Source organism: Medicago truncatula, chromosome 1 (genome assembly GCF_003473485.1).
Source record: "Medicago truncatula cultivar Jemalong A17 chromosome 1, MtrunA17r5.0-ANR, whole genome shotgun sequence".
Taxonomy (NCBI): Eukaryota; Viridiplantae; Streptophyta; class Magnoliopsida; order Fabales; family Fabaceae; genus Medicago; species Medicago truncatula.
In genome coordinates, this window is record NC_053042.1 from 42,061,590 (window position 1) to 42,077,914 (window position 16,325).

General features: G+C 33.1%; 2 protein-coding genes across 2 annotated transcripts; both read right to left on the reverse strand.

The window, feature by feature from the left end:
• Positions 1–251: 251 nt before the first annotated feature.
• On the reverse strand, positions 252–5,924 carry LOC25484722 (pre-mRNA-splicing factor SLU7-A). Its single transcript, XM_024775067.1, has 7 exons — positions 5,915–5,924; positions 2,355–2,536; positions 2,181–2,293; positions 1,174–1,569; positions 928–1,063; positions 518–817; positions 252–293 (listed from the first exon to the last, which is right to left on the reverse strand). The coding sequence occupies exons 1-7, from the start codon at positions 5,922–5,924 to the stop codon at positions 252–254; spliced, it is 1,179 nt and encodes a 392-aa protein (XP_024630835.1).
• A 2,057-nt stretch (positions 5,925–7,981) lies between these two features.
• On the reverse strand, positions 7,982–14,765 carry LOC25484724 (protein phosphatase 2C 32). The gene is made up of 4 exons (XM_013613667.3): positions 11,921–14,765; positions 11,087–11,200; positions 9,817–10,081; positions 7,982–8,265 (listed from the first exon to the last, which is right to left on the reverse strand). The coding sequence occupies exons 1-4, from the start codon at positions 14,102–14,104 to the stop codon at positions 8,150–8,152; spliced, it is 2,679 nt and encodes an 892-aa protein (XP_013469121.1). The 5' UTR covers positions 14,105–14,765; the 3' UTR covers positions 7,982–8,149.
• Positions 14,766–16,325: the final 1,560 nt, after the last annotated feature.

The following is a 16,325-nucleotide window of genomic DNA, read 5'->3' on the forward strand; positions in this document are numbered from 1 at the left end:
GTGTCAAAGGCATAATAGGATAATTGTTATCTTGTCTATATCATATCAAATCCTGCTTTATATCTTACCCCTCTCGATCATATCTTAGACACCAAACATGTCCTAAGAGGAAGCATGGAGTGAATCTGGCATTTTATTTTGCATGTGAGGTAGACGGTGAAGACTGATTAACATATGTATTCTAGGAAGATGGTATTTGTAGAAAAATGAAAACTACTCGTTGGGGAGGTGGTTTCCTACCACCATGAGCCCTAAATATCTTCTTCATCCTTGCTTCTGGGGAATAAAGCTTCCTGTTAGAAGCAACAAATATATATATAACAGTTATTATCATCCTATAGAACAGCAAAGGCTAAAAGCATAATGCTTAAGAGTTGAACAAAAACCAATAATGAATCCCTAGGGAAATTAACAGATCATGTCTAAAACCAGTGATATCACAAAGAAGGCATTTAGTGTAAGACTGATATGCAACTTGAAATTATGAGGCAATAAATATATAGAATGCATGTCTTACCTCTCCCTTAATAATTCTACCAGCGCGATCATACAGAATTTGCCTCTCACTCTGACCCAGCAGAAGTTCTCTTGGAAGTGGGTCCTTCAGAGCTACATAGTTATACTTCTCTATGATAGTTTTCTTCCATTGAGACATCGATTTCTCCTTCATGACCTTGAAATTCTTATGGAGCAATTCAACTTGGGAAGGACCTGCTAGCATGTGAACATCTTGTCCCTTGTCAAATGCTTCCCGAGCATTGTTGTTTAATTCCTTGACTTCCAAAGCTTGACCACTATTTCTATAATGGTTATCACCCTACAGAACACAAACAGATTTTAACCCAAATACAAGATAAGCATGCAACAAGCAATAACAAATCAAACCATCAAGTTCCTTAAAAAAAATAATCCTTAAGACTAAGTTACCAAGTAAAACTTTTCATTTGGATCTGACTCTGGAAGAGGATCTTCACGCATGGACCTAGTCTTGGGGTCATAATGTGCAGAATTGACATCGAGATTGAGAAGATATTTTGCAGTATCCTCTCGGATACGTAGGTTCCTGAAGATTAAGATATTTCAGTTACAATCCACGTAAGAAAAATAATAGAAGTGATAATTACCAATCAACTCTGCTATGCACTTTTACAATGACAGCATCATAAAAATTACCTCACAGTTCCTCTACTCCCACCACCTGTTGTACGCACACGCTTCTCAACCTTTGCGAAGTCCATTTGTTTCATTTCATCAACCTTTGCCTCGTCTAACCTTAAATCATCTTCAGACTCATCAATTGCAGCACCCTCGTCATTTTGGTCCCCCTTCTCCAATTTCTTCAGCTTCTGTTCCTTCAAGTACTTCATTCGAGCATGGTCTCTGGCTTCATACACCTTAACGACTCGGGCGTATGTTGATACATCAAAACCCTCCCACCTGTCCCGTTTTCTCTCATAGTCACGCTCAGCAGTTTCAAAAGTTTCTTTTTTTTCATCAGCAGCAATGCTCTTGTCTACCTTTCTTGCTCTTTCCATGCATTCCTTGGCAACATGTGTCATAGCTCCACAGCTATAAAAACAAGATTAATATTAAAGAACTAACCTAAACTTGTAAGAGAGAATTTATTAATTTGGCCATGAACAGAATTTAAAATTGTTATAGGTAGAGACAAACAAGGTTATCAAACTTGATAGTATAGGTAGAGACATGGAATCCTAGACAACTCAAGTTGAAAAGAATTTATTATATTCTGCCTTTTTTTATCTTGGCAATGAACATAATTTAAAAATTAACTAGCTCTATTACTTATAAACCTAATGAGCAGTGCAAAGTAGATGCAACTCAATTCAAATATCCAACAAAAACAGCGAAAAGGTCATTTTGATGCAAAAACCATGTATTAATCCAAGCTTGTAAACTAACTAGAAGAATTTAGTTAAAAGACTTTGTGCATGTTCACTTGTATTAGTTTGACAGTGTTTACAAACAAGGCGAGTGCACAATTTTCATAAACTCAAAAGAGAGTTCGACAACTATTGAGACAGGCATAAACACAGTCCGAGACAGATGTTACCAAATACTAAGTCTCAATTTCTTATTAAGTTGATAGACAAGAAGCGTCCATCACATTTTGAGGCACAACACACATGCATTTTGTAACAGTGAAAGAGATAACTTACTTCTCACATGCACCTTTCCTATACTTGCTGGCCTGAAAAGTTTTAGTAACTCTAGAGCTCCTTGATGAGGTATTATTGGGATGAGATATCCGTTTCCTTTGATGTTTCAAACTCTACATTGAAAGGCAAAAACAGAAGAATATGTCGGTAAGTAGTTTTTATGTCAAATGTGACAATTCTATGTGAATGTGATTCTAAAAAACTGATAAAATACCAAGGTGGAGATGAAATAAACCGAGGAATATGGGGATTGATTTCCTTTCCATCTTCATCAAACTCAGCAGGGGCAAGCCCGGATTTACAGGCTTCCTCAAGCTGAATCTGTTTTTGATGATCCTCCCTGGACCTGAATGTCGCTGCAATCCACCACCATAAAAATTTAATAAACATGCACAAACCGTCTAACTAAGGCATAAGGCGAATTGAAAAGTACATAATCAAATTTAAATTTAAATTACAAAGAGGCAAAAGCAACTCGCTAAACAATTATACAGAGAGTTTTAAATCCATGAAACCCTAAGGGGCAAAAGCAACTTCACATTCACCGGACACTACAAGCTAAGTATTACCATATTGTTTGCATCACAAGTAACGAAACAGAATTAGATCATGTTTGGATAAACAACTTATTTGCAGTTTATAGCACAAGTAAGCTTACATAAGCTATTTCTATAGCAAAAGATAAATAAATTGTTATTGTATGTTATAAATTGTTTTCATAAGTTATTTTTCTTAAGCTATTTTGGATAACTTATGAAGATAAGCTAAAAAATTTACGAGAAAAGGCATAAATTGTTTTAATAAGTCAATTCAAACAACCCTAAGTATTGAGTAATAGCTTTGAATAGAAGTCTATGTGTGATTTCATCAGGATATAACTGAAAAAACAATAGAAACTTCCTAAGGGGAAAAAAGTTCAATCGGATCCAAAAGTTGCACGATGAATAAGTTGTTACTTGTGCAGCAAGAAAATAATTTACTTATCTTTTTCAATGATATCAACAATATACCAAAATAATAATATAAATTCTTATCTTTTTGAATTACAACAATAAAATAGTATTCTTATTCTTATGATCAAATTTGTTTAAGGGTATAATTGCAAGTAAAAAAAACAAACCTAAAATCACGTATTCCCTTAATATATAGTAGATTATTATAGGTACTAATGTAGATAAATTACGAACGGTGATTTTTAAGCAATTTTGATTTTGAACAAAATTATTTTGATTTTAATTAAAACTACACGTATAAATATTTTATATTGTAACAAACTATGTTATCTTTTTCAATGACACAAATAATATAGCAAATATAATATAAAATCTTTTTTTTTTTTAATAACACCAACAATATAGCATTTTTATGGACAAATTTGTTTACGTGTATAATTGGAAGTTAAAAAGATATGTCAAAATCATATATTTTCTTTATATATAACTAGCGTTTAGACGGGAACTCGGTGCTAATTTGTTCACTTTTCTTATTGCGTTAACGAGTATAAATCACGAACGGTAGTTTATATGAAATTTTGATTAAAATTAATTTGATTTTGTTTAAAATTATAGGGCGAGTATAAATTTCGAAAGGTAGTTTTTATGAAATTTTGATTAAAATTAATTTGATTTTGTTTAAAATTATAGGTTAGATATAGATATAGATTGCTTCAGTTTCTCCTTAAAAAAAGAAGAAGAAATTACTTCAATTGAGTAAAAGTATTCATAAAACTCAAAAAGTTCACCTTATTTTATGTTAATATTTCCACAATAAACATGGGTCCAACTACAATAAACATATGTACTCCCTCCGTTTTTTAATATAAGCAAATTTTGACTTTCAGATTCATTCAATCAATGATGTATATGGTTAATATTATAAACCACATACATCATTGATTGAATGAACCTAAAATTCAAAATTTGCTTATATTAAAAAACGGATGGAGTACTAACAATATAATCATTATATTGTTAGTATATATGCAACATATAATCATTAACTACTCTCTATAACTCCTTAACACCCGTACATTTCCTTTGACAAATTTAACTAGTGCACTTGTAAAACAAAACAAAGAAACAAAGTAGAAAAACGGATAATCTAATAAAAGGAATATTTTTCTTTTAAAAAGTGAATAATTTAACTGATAAAAATATAAATAAGATTTTGAAATATATCTCTAAAATATCAAAATTTAATTTTACTAACAAAAGATTATCTTAATGTTGATTTACAATTATAGCATTCTGTCTAATGTCTAATGTTGATTTACAAATATAAATAAGATTTTGAAATATAAACTAGCTCTTCCTGTTCCACACCACCAAATCACACTCAATTTAGTAGCAACCTTGGAAAAGAAAGCATTGAGAAACACGATACAATAATCATAATTAACTTCTTTACAAACCAACATCAAGAGCTTTGAATAAGTAAATAATTGTCATCTAAGAAAATGAACTTGGTTACCTTCATGTTAGGTAACTTCCTTAGATAATTAGTTGCACTAGCTAATTATAAAGTTGGATACAAAGAGAGATCATAGGTTATAAATAATAGGAAAGAAGAGATTAGAGAAGCTTACATTTTGTTTTGGAAATGAACGTAGCATGCGAAAGATCCAATTATAAAGAGTTTTCTATCAATTATCATGTAAGCTTTTTGAAAAAAATTAGACTATTCTTTATTTGGGTGAACCTGACTAACAATCCACAGATTTTACATGTGTTTTTCTTTGCATTTTGCTATTAGCGGACCAACCATAGTGAGCTGAGACATTCAATGCACTTTCCTAATTCAACTCGCCCCGTCCCATTTTAGGCCGATTGGTGGCGAGGCTGTTTGGTCTGTTTTATCAACCCTAGTTGCTGGTTATTATTTTCAAATTGAGTTTTACTATTGCACAAATTCTCTCTGAGGCATTCATACAGAGATTAGAAGTTTGTAATGATAGTGATTAGACTTTTGAGGGGAGTTGGCAGCAAAATGGTGAAAGAGTTTCTCATTTGATTCTGCTGAAGCTAGAAACATTAGACAATGGCACCCTAGAGGGACTGTTTTTGGTTAATCTGTCTTAAGATTTTGAGATAATATATGGTGTTAAGCTTAGTGAGGTTACTCTTTGCCAATTGAAGGGATATCTTCAATTTTGGACTCCACGTGACCTCCTAATTAAGTCCTAACTAACTATTGTTTTTGTCGGAAAGTACAATGAATATATTTATTCAAAGGTTTAGGATCCCCTTAGCTACACAAGGTTTACCATCACAAATTGGCTAAGGGAAGAAAATGTTTTACACCTGCATAGTTGTAGTGCAATGTGGTAGCATAGGATTATTTGGAATTTTCTGTTAGAAAGAAAAATCAGCATAAAATAGAGTCTATCAGCTATAACTATAATCAGACAGCATAAATTTACAAGGTCTACCAAATGTTTCAGATTCTTCTTTCCCAATCAAGCTCGATCCAATAGCTTCCTAAAAAAATAATTGCTTTTAAATAAAAATACCAAGATAATGCACATAATGTTAAAGAACGATAGAAGTTCATTGATTACTTGACCATACACATTAGCAATACTGTATAACAGTTGATCAGGTTTGATAGGTTCAAACTTGAAACAAGGAGATTAAATTTATGTACCTAAATAGTTAAAAGTAACCTATGTATTTCTATTCAATCAATGCAAAATTGAAAAACATCTCCCCTCAATCTTATTTCCTTCAATTTTATACTGCCAGCCATAACGCTTAGGATCTATTTTGGTGGAAAGAATGGAGAGAAGGGGAGAAAGATGGGAGTAATTTTAATGCAGGGAAGAGAATGACTTGATGAGAATTTGATTGAGTGGATAAAAGGGAAACTTAAGGTCCTTTTCTTGGGATCCCGATTCAGTGACTTTACGGCGGAAAAGTTATGGAGACTTTGTGTTTATCCTTCTCTTGTATTACTCTCTCTCAACTTATTATGTCTCTTTCATCTCTCTCTCATAAACAATATTATCAATTGCGGATCACCGAAGGTAGTGGCTTGTTCAAATTCTGCTATGGAATAGTGTTATAGTGCCGCTATAGCCTCTATCCACAATATTGTGTACTACATAGCTTATTGCAGAACAATTATAGCGCTATAGCGCCGCTATTTAACAACACTGTTCATAAAACACACAAAATTACACTAAGTCATTGTGACTTTCTCGCCTTAAAGTCATCGAATACCAATCCCCTTTCTTGCTTGACACGCAAGGAAAATAGATAGATATTAATGAAGAGAAAATGCTAATTTATGTAAAAATATTATTAATACATCTAAATTTTTTTAGAACTTTACTTCTCTCCTAGACTAGACTCCTATATAATTACAAATCCCTCAATTTTGGAAAACAATCAAAATTGAATAGACATTACATATTTAAAATAATCTGTCCACTCGCATATCCTTCATCTTCCCCAATCAAACACAAAGTAAGATAAACCTTGAATTTAGTTACACAACCCACCATTAACAAGGAAACTTTAAAAGTGAATTGTTAGAAAAAATTTCAAAACAAAATAAATGACATCTATTACTACATCATCTTTAAAGTCTTAAACATATGATTCGTGAAAATTCTTGATGATACGGAGTTCAACAAGTAAATTTTTATTAAGAATTGTTCTTGTAAAGTCTCACAAATATATTATCTAAAGAGAGGTATAAAAATCACAAAAGAAAGTATGTTTGAATCGCCGCATAATAGTGAGCATTAAATAAGTTTTTCTTCCCTATGAAATTGCAAGCGAATTGAAAATAAAATTAAAAAAATGTTGGTTTAAATGCAATTTTGATTCCCCTATTTTCAAAATCGTTAACTTTTGATATCTATTTTCTAAAACCAACTTTTTGATCCCCTAGTTTGAAAGTCAACAAAAAACTTCGGTCCCCCTCCTCTCAGGAATTAGGATGATGTGGCATGCTCATTAATGATGTGGATTATACAGGACATTGTCTACATAGTACATCATTTGACACATCATTTCCTTGTCATTTTAATCAAAAATGTTTAAACTTACCAGAAGTGAAGTGAAGGAGAGGAGAAGCAAAGGTGAAGTTAACGAAACAGTGAGAGAAGAGGAGAAATCGTTGTTGCACGCGAAAGACAAGTTTGTGTCACATCTTGTAATGATAGGGATTATAGGAGTTGGATTGGATTTAACTATATATGTATAGGGGGGCATATCACATGAAAATGAGTATCTTATATGAGAATGGTGAGAATAAATTGCAGTCATCCTATGTATAGGTATACTTAAAAGTATCTTTAAAAAAAAAACATTGAATTAAAGAACAGAAAAATAAAAATAGGTAAATTAGTAGTAATTGATTAATTAAACTTTTTTGACTCAACTGATTAGTTTACTCAAAATAAAAAATAATGATTGAATTGTATTAATGTCATAGTAAAAAAAAATAACTTGCACACTTATAACGAGGAGAACGGAAATAATTAAGAGATTGGGATAAAGAGATCTAAGTTTCCAATATAGCTAATTCCTCTCACTGTCTCTTCTTCATTGCATCTCAACGAACTAGACTAATCCAAGAAGTGGTTGTAAGGCTTCCACGAGGATTTCAAGGGACAACAGGAAAACAAAAAGAATGAGTGAATCATGTTTGAAATCCCAATCTACGGAGAACATTGAGTATCACGAATCTACGGATGAAACACAGAGGCAACAGAAGGGCAGCAGTAAAGGATTTTAGGGTTAAGAACTTTCTTATTTATGAGGTAAATTTGAAACCAATTAGGAAGGACTGCAGTGGATTAGAAGGAAAATATATTAAAATTAAAAGACTAATTTTGATTTCTAAAATCAATTTACTGGCCCAAAATTGTTTCAATATCAAGACAATATGCAAATATGGGGGCACCTAGCCAAAAATTAACAGAGAAGCACTTAAAAGGATGAAAGGAAAAAAAAAATAAGGTTTTATCCCGATGATCTCCAAATCCTTCCCTCCAAAGAAACGACCATGACAGATACATCATCGTGATATTTACGCCGATCTCCATGAGGAATATCAAGCAGTTCATGAAAGTCCATTCCTGCGTATTGGAGGGAAAATCATATAAGATATAGATATAAAACCTCAAATATTTAATTTAGGATTGAGGTATTTGTCACACAGTTGTAATGATTGAGAACGAATATTAAGAATGTCTCAGACACCCTTATTAGTATTGATATTATGTCATGGACAATGTTTATTGTTACGAAGGTTAATAAGAAACACAAGAATCATAAATGGCAGCCTATGTTTGTTGTTACAAATAGTAACTACCTACTCTGGTGTATGGTCAGCCACAACTTGATTGGTCAAATCTCCTAACTGTATGCATTCTTCTCTTCCTTGTATAAATCATCAGCAATAAATAGCATTGCTCTTATATTATTAGGCAGCAGTAACTACCTAAGGGCTCTTGTTAGCATATTTTCCTTATGTTATTAGCCAACAACCAGTAGTTATGTTATTAGGCCGGCTTTGAAAACAGAAGGAAAAATCAGAAAGAAAATAAGAAGGAAAAATCAGCTGGCAATTATTTGGGGAGTGAATATTGATTGAGAGAGGCTAAGCTCTCTAATTCTTGGGGGGAAGAGACCGAGACTCTTGAACTTCTAGGATAGGAATCCTTTATCTTTTATTCTATTTCTGTCAAGATTGTAAGTGCTGTGTGTCTCTATATTGTACTACAACTTCCTCTGTTTTGAGAATCATCATCATCCAGAGGGCAAAGTAATAAACTATGAGTTTATTCATTTACTTCTGAAAACAAACTATATGTTTAACTCCCTATGTTGTGACAAATTCAGAATAAAAACAATAAGTCTCTTGTAGAGGGATTGGATGGGATGAATTACTGAATGACCCTACATGGCAGTAAAAATGGAATTCTAATAAAGATGTTTGGACTAGAATGACTGTGTGTGTGCTCGTGCACGCATGTGTTTGGATTCTAGATGCGATGTGTCAAAATTAGCTGTCTTTCTATTAGTGTATGCTTAGTTTTGCAGCGGTGAAAATTGATTTTTTTATAAAATTATTTTGCTAAACTGATTTTTGTTAAAAGTAAAATAGAATGAAAAGTGACTTATGCTTGGATACACATTCAAATGAAAGTGAGTTGACAATATATTTGATGATATAACTCAATTTTGGAAACAAAGGCTCTAAATCCCAACTTCATGTCAGAATGGATTCTGGAGGCATCAAATTTTATGCTTCAAAAATCAATTCTGCCCCTCCCAAAATTGAAACTAAAGATTTAGTTCCAAACTTCAGTTTAACTAAAAGTACTAAAAACAACAACTAGAGTTGGCTTGAAAAATAAAAAATATGCACTAAGTTTTACATTCAACTTAATTTTAGAATAGAAATATGCAAACAAGTCACTTCCCTTCCCTCTAAATTCAATTATAGCAGAATGTTTTTACAAAATCAAGCTCGTTCAAATCATGTTAGTCAATTGCTCATCCAAGCACAGAAAATTATGAAAAACTTGAAAGGGAAGCCAAGTTAAAATGAAAATTTACTCAGATATATAAGTCTTTACTGTTAAAATAATATCTGGGGGGAATAGGAAGGCGAAGAAACTGACCATTCTTTTTAGCAGCACAGAAGAGAAGCTCTGCAATAAGGTATTGAGCAGGATCGCCTTCTGGGACATTTTCCATGAACCATGTGACATGGGCAACCACTTCTTCATTGCTGAAATATTGGTAAAGCCCATCAGAGGAGAGTACCAAGAATCGATCACTTGAAGAAAGTCGATGGTGAAGTATAGAAGGAGTGCAACTTAGGTAAGGAGCATGGCCGATATATTTAACTTGAAACACCTCGAGTAGAGCTTCATTAAAAGATGGCTATACCACAAAAACATTAGGGTTAAAAAAGGCCTCAATGTTTCCACATTACGCAACAAAAAAACAATACAAGTTTAGTGGGTAGCTTAAGACCATTTAATTCACAACATAAACATATATACATAGATTCTTTCCACAATTAATACCTATTCCGAAACCCAAGAATCATATACAATCATGAGCCATATGAACCTTTACAACTACAAGTAGTGATCAATTAGAAAATGTATCTGATGCAATGTGATGCAACAATAACATGTCAAAGAAGACACTCCTAGAAGCTTGTTTGTATAAAGTAATTGTACTAACACAATCCAACCCGCTCGCTAATCCAATGATCTACGCTTTAATCGACTCTCCTTCCCTTTGAACTAGAATAGGGTCCGTTTAACCTGACTTATTTTGGCATTAAAAGCTTTTCTAAAATTAAAACTAAAATAAGAGCTTTAGAAAAAAAGATAAACTTGTTCGGTAGTTGTTTAAAGGTTTTTTTTATATAATCATCAAAACTTGTTTTGAAAAGCTCCTCTCAAATCTCAACAACTTTTTTAAGATTTCTTATATCTAATTTTTTTACATAAAAGATAAGCTCTTTTTTAATTAATATATACTTTTAAAAATACTGATTGGCCTGATTTCTTCCTTAAAAAGAAGAGAAGTAAAAAATAAGTCAGACCAAATGGAGCCTAGACCTCAATAGCAAAATTATGTTGGATCCACCATTGACTATTTCATCAGTTACTACACACCCACATGAGATATAGTTTAGCTATCACACACATGACCCAGGCCCAGTGATTTGTATGATTCAAGGTGCACTTCCTACCATTTTGTCGACAAATTTAATGAAGACACTGTTAAAATGCATAAGCCTTTTCTTCCTAAGTTTTCTGTATGTTATGGAAAAAAATAGACACGAGTAGATTCCCTACTTATATAAACTATAAACAAAGGGACTGCATCAAACTGAATTTCAGATGGGTCAAAGTCAGATGATCAACTGACCCTCTTCAAGAAACCGGCGCCAAATGCTCTGGTAACTTTTAAGTGTCCTTTCACTCGATCATTCAATATGGCCTGACTATCATCAGGGTGTTCTGCTCTTATTCTTGAAACTTCCTGCAGGAAACAGAAATTGAAAAATATTAGATTACACATTTTATAAGATACTAGTGTACTACTGAAGGTTACTTTCTAGTAAATGGTTTGTATTCTAAACAAGTTAAAAAACATTTGACACTCGACAGGAATTGGATTCTTGTCGGTGAATGTGAGAGTATCCATAAAATAGCAGAAATCTTTGGAAAAATAACTTGCAAAACAAACTTAGTCTTATCTAGAGAATTGTACACAGAAATGATTTCCCTGTTTAGTAACACACTTCATTTCATATATTTTTCTAAAGCCAGTGAATGCAAAATCACCAACAGATCGTTCTGTTGTGCATTTAGATTCTTAATGTGAATGCAAAATGACATACTTTTGTTGATCATACTTGTGAATGCACTTAGCAATTCAGTGTATAGGAGAAAGTTTTTGAGATCAGAAAGTTCAAAGATGATCGGCACATAAAATAGTCATAGTAAATATGCTAATTCTAAATAAACAAATTATCAACATACTTGTGTGGGCACCAAGAAGCAGAACCAAATACAAAAATTCAAGTCTGATAAAATTTTAGAACAGGACTAGAAGATTTGACCATAAAAATTTTCAGATCTTCAAACAAGTAGCTGTGAAATTTTAGATATAGAATATTTGACCATAACTGTTTAGATCTTCAAATAAGCATTGCAAACTATTTGATTCACCAATAAACAGGAAGGAGGGGGAACATACCTCTTCAATACTGGTGCTGTGGTCTGTAGAAAGCTGCAGAGCCCTCATTTTTAATTTGCAAAATGATATCTCACGGTTTTTATTCATCTTGATAACATGATTGTTATGGTTGTGAATTGGAGACTCCTCTGAAATCCTATCAAGCTCCATGCGTACTAATGACTCTCTAGATCTATTTCTATGCCTCATGTCATCCTTGACTGAGCTTGAATTAGGATGACGATCGTTTGATCTTTCTTGAGCCAGAATCACACGACTATCTCCCAGATTCATGACATAAACATCTTGATCCTTCATCAACATCACTAGAACACATGACCCCATTATAGCAAGTTCTGGATTTTTGTCCAGATTATTCTCCGCCGTTTCCATGTATGCCTCTTCTGTTCTTTCAAGAGCTCGAGCCATTGCTGTTAAAACTGCATTATGATCTACTCCAGACCTGCATTTTCTAATAGGTCCTGAGGCATCTAATATTTTTTCATCAACACTACTTTCTTCCCTATGCCAATCATAACTCCAAGGAAAGAGTTTCTTACACAAGGACTTTGGCTTCCTGTACATTTTTTTAATTTTTGCACCGATAAATGACTTTTTTGAATTCTGCCTTGATACAGAAGCAGGAAAAACAGCTTCATGCTCCTTGTTGGTTGAACCAAACCCAGTGCTTCCATTTTCCCCTGATGTAGACGGGCCTTCATCCTGATGTTTAGAGCCATCTTCTCTTACAGTAGACGAGCAAGGTCTTGTATGCTCATCTAGTTTTGACTCCGTCGGAACTGAGGAATCATTACATTGATCATCCCAAGATTCCATTTGAAGTAGCTCATAAAGCCTTAAACTTCTTTTACCTTTTCCAGTCAACTTTTCATGTTGAACAGAATTAGAAACAGTAGACAAGTTACTTCCACAATTAGATAACTGGTGTTCAACATTTACATTAACTTCATCCTTTTCCTCAACTATCTCATTGTTAAATGATTGATCCTTGATTAATTCAGGACCAGAACAAGCTTCAAAACATTCTTGATTAGAATTAGTATGAGTATCAGACATTTCCGACCGACTGCATTCTGGAGCAACGGCGGCTTTTACAGTTTCAGGGACTTCAGGTTTAAGGGAATCTACAGGATTATCTTCATAATCCCAAAGTAAACCTTCCAATTCTTTGTCTAGAAATCTATAAAGATGGCTCATCAAAAAATCAGGTGCATCTGGTCCACTAAAACCGTCATATATCCCAATAAACAACCACCCTTGTTCTTCAGAAAGAACTACATGAACCCTATCTTCACCAGCCTTTCCCTGAGCCCACTGCAGATTATGCGTGTGTTTATACTCAGCTTCATACGGTCCAACATCAATACCACAATTCCTAGAGATGTCCGGCCTACACTTTGTATCTCTGGAAGGCCATGCCAATTGAGTAACCGGTTGAAAGAACAACCTTTGCATCCAACTTCCACCGATGGAGTGCTTAGAGAACGTTCGAGAAAATGTGTTCTTCACCGGTCCACTAACACTTCTCATGAGATGTTGTAGACGCGGCCTCCTACGACCACGCGCAAGCGGTGCCGAAAAGTTGGATTTGTCAGTGTCGTCGAGAGGACCTGACATAACCCCCTTCTCTATCGGCCCAGACATGAAACCGCCACTTCTATCCAATGGACCCGAGGCAAAACCTCTCTCCAAAGGACCAGACATAAAACCATTCAAAGGTCCAGAACCACGAGGAACCGGCTGCAAAGGAATCGCAGCAAACGAAGCAGTTCCCTCAAACGATGCAGCAGGTTCCAAGAAATCACCAGCAAACAAAGCACTCTGGTTACCACCACCGGTCCTTGCTGTTGAAACATTAGCACTAACAGAAGCCCCCGAAATTGTCTTAAACGTAGTTTCAGGGAAATTCTTCCCCTGCTTATGTAAACCAGAAGAACTAGAATGCTCCATACTATCATGCCTAAACGAACCACTCAAGGTTTCAGAATCAAGAGTACTTGAATCAACTGTAAACCTCTCGGAATTCGATGGACTAATAGCAGGAGATTCAAACATAGTTGGTCTCACATAACAAAAAGAATGTCCTAAACCTTCATCTAATGGCTCTAAAAACTCCAAATCAACACCATTTTTACCATTGAATGGCACTAAACAACCAACAACACGAGAAGTGCCGTTACCCATTTTTATTATTGCACAAAATTCCTAAACCTCAAAACCCTCAACAAATACAAATACAAACGAGAAACCCAATTAGCTAAAAACCCATCAAACACCATAACCACCCCATTATTACTCACTTGACCATGCATCATCATCAAATTCCCAACAACCTCAAAAAAACACAAAACAACCCATATGAATTTTTCAATAGTAGAAACATAAAATGAACTAAAAAAACACTCTTTAACTCAAAGGGTCAGATCAAAGCACATAAAAAAAAATCTTAAAAAACATGTTGATCTAAACTCTTGTGAACAGATCTAAGAGCAACATAAAAAAAACACAAAAACCCATTTCAAGGTTATTGTTTAATTTGATTGGTGATGGTGGAATCTGAGAAAAAAACGCAGAAAAGAACCTTGAATCATTGAGACATAAACACAAGTAGGTTGAGGGGGACAGGGTATAAAACTGAGAAAAGAGTGTGTTGAACAAAGATTGAGACAAAGGGGAGAAAAAAAAAATGTGATGTTTTTGGCTGCTATATTTAAAAAGAAAAAAAGAAAAGATTTAAAAAAAGGAAAATAATAATAATTGGAGATTTGGTTTGATGATGAAGAAGAGTCAGCGTTGAGATCCTATCAAAGGACGGGACGGTCTCTTTCTTTCTTCTTTCTTGGGCTTTTCAAATGCTTTCGGAGGGTAAAATTTGGTAAAATGTGGTAAGCTTTTCTTTAGAGGAGATAATAATATTTTTCTATTTTTATCTCTTTTAATTTAATTTATATGAATGATTGGTGTTAATTATTTTAAATATGCATTTAATCAAATTAATTAAGGTGGATGATTATTGAGATATTTTGTTTGAGGGAAATTATTGAGATATTTTATTAACTACTCCCACCGTCCCACAATGTATGACGTTTTGGAAAAAAAATTGTCCTAAATTATAAGTTGTTTTGCAATATCAATGTAAAATTATTCATGTTCTTCCTAATTTGCCCTTGTCTATTCTCTTTTTCCAAAACTTTTTATTCAAGGTTCTCATAATCGATAATTCACTTTTTATTCACGGTTCCCATGTATTTATTGTTATTCACGGTTCCCATACTAATCAATATTTTGTGCTACATTGATGTTTAAATCAGGAAGATGATGCATTTCATTTGAATTTTGTTGCTGGACGTCTCCATTATCAATTTCTTGATTAAAAATTTCAGCATTTAAATCTATATTAAAAAGAGAAGATTCATTGAAGTCATATTGGTATGTTTTTGTTTAGTTCAATAATCTTAATTTATAGGAAAAAAAAACAGCTACATACTAATTTTTTTGAAGGGAAACTTGAAATATTTTCATAAACAAATCGGAGGTTTTTTTTTTTAAATCAAATGAATTTTTTCAAGTTTTTACATGGGAGAAAGAGACAAAGAGGTATCGTTGGATTGTTTCATTATTTCATTGTCTTGGTACTGCAATTGAAGAGAGAGAAGGAACCGTGTGAATTCATTGCCTTGGAGTTGGAGGAATTTGGGACGGTGGCAATCAAGTTGGAGTAATTGTGTTGCCAAGGGTAAAAGAGGAAAAAAACATATCTAATTTTAACAAAGTTCACAAAAGTTAAATATTTCTTAATATGTGTAAAAGTGTCAAAGCAACATACAATTTAGGACAGAGAGAATAACATAGTAAAGTTACATTATATTGGGATTTGATGTTGATGAGATAGATACATGCCTAAACATGGTTTCTAAATATTAATCTTTTTAAACTTTAGAACTATCTATTTTGTTTTCTTCTCAACAAAACTTCTATTTTGTTTTCTGTTTTTACATACTTATTTTGAATACAAAAATTCATAAAGATATAGATGTAAATAAGCTAGATCAGGATAACATTTATGTATTTGACACATTTTAATTAATGAAATGCAATAAATTTCTTCCATCAATTTTTTTTCAGATTAGGATAGACTTTGCAAGACATAAGTATGATCTATAATTTTTTTATTTAAGTCAGATATTATTTTAAGTATAGTTAAGATGTTTTTATCTACTTAAATGATAATTTAATATTGTCTTTGAATAAGTAATATGTTATGTAACCAAAAAAGGAAGAGCTAAATATGTTTTTGGTCTCTATAAATATGTCAACTTTTTGTTTTAGTTCCTTTAAAAATTTCTTCAATTTTTAGTCCCTCAAAAAAATTTCATCTTCACTTTTGGTCCCTCTTTTAAAGTAA

Excerpts from the sequence above, each read along its gene's own strand:
- LOC25484722 (XM_024775067.1), bottom strand. Across the intron at positions 2,294-2,354 it reads AATCACATTCACATAGAATT|AGTTTGAAACATCAAAGGAA; the intron begins GTCACATTTGAC and ends CTTTCAATGTAG. Across the intron at positions 1,570-2,180 it reads AGGAAAGGTGCATGTGAGAA|CTGTGGAGCTATGACACATG; the intron begins GTAAGTTATCTC and ends TTGTTTTTATAG.
- LOC25484724 (XM_013613667.3), bottom strand. The coding sequence starts at position 14,104 with ATGGGTAACGGCACTTCTCGTGTTGTTGGTTGTTTAGTGCCATTCAAT. Across the intron at positions 11,201-11,920 it reads ACAGCACCAGTATTGAAGAG|GAAGTTTCAAGAATAAGAGC; the intron begins GTATGTTCCCCC and ends TGTTTCCTGCAG. Across the intron at positions 10,082-11,086 it reads GCGCCGGTTTCTTGAAGAGG|CCATCTTTTAATGAAGCTCT; the intron begins GTCAGTTGATCA and ends TTTGTGGTATAG.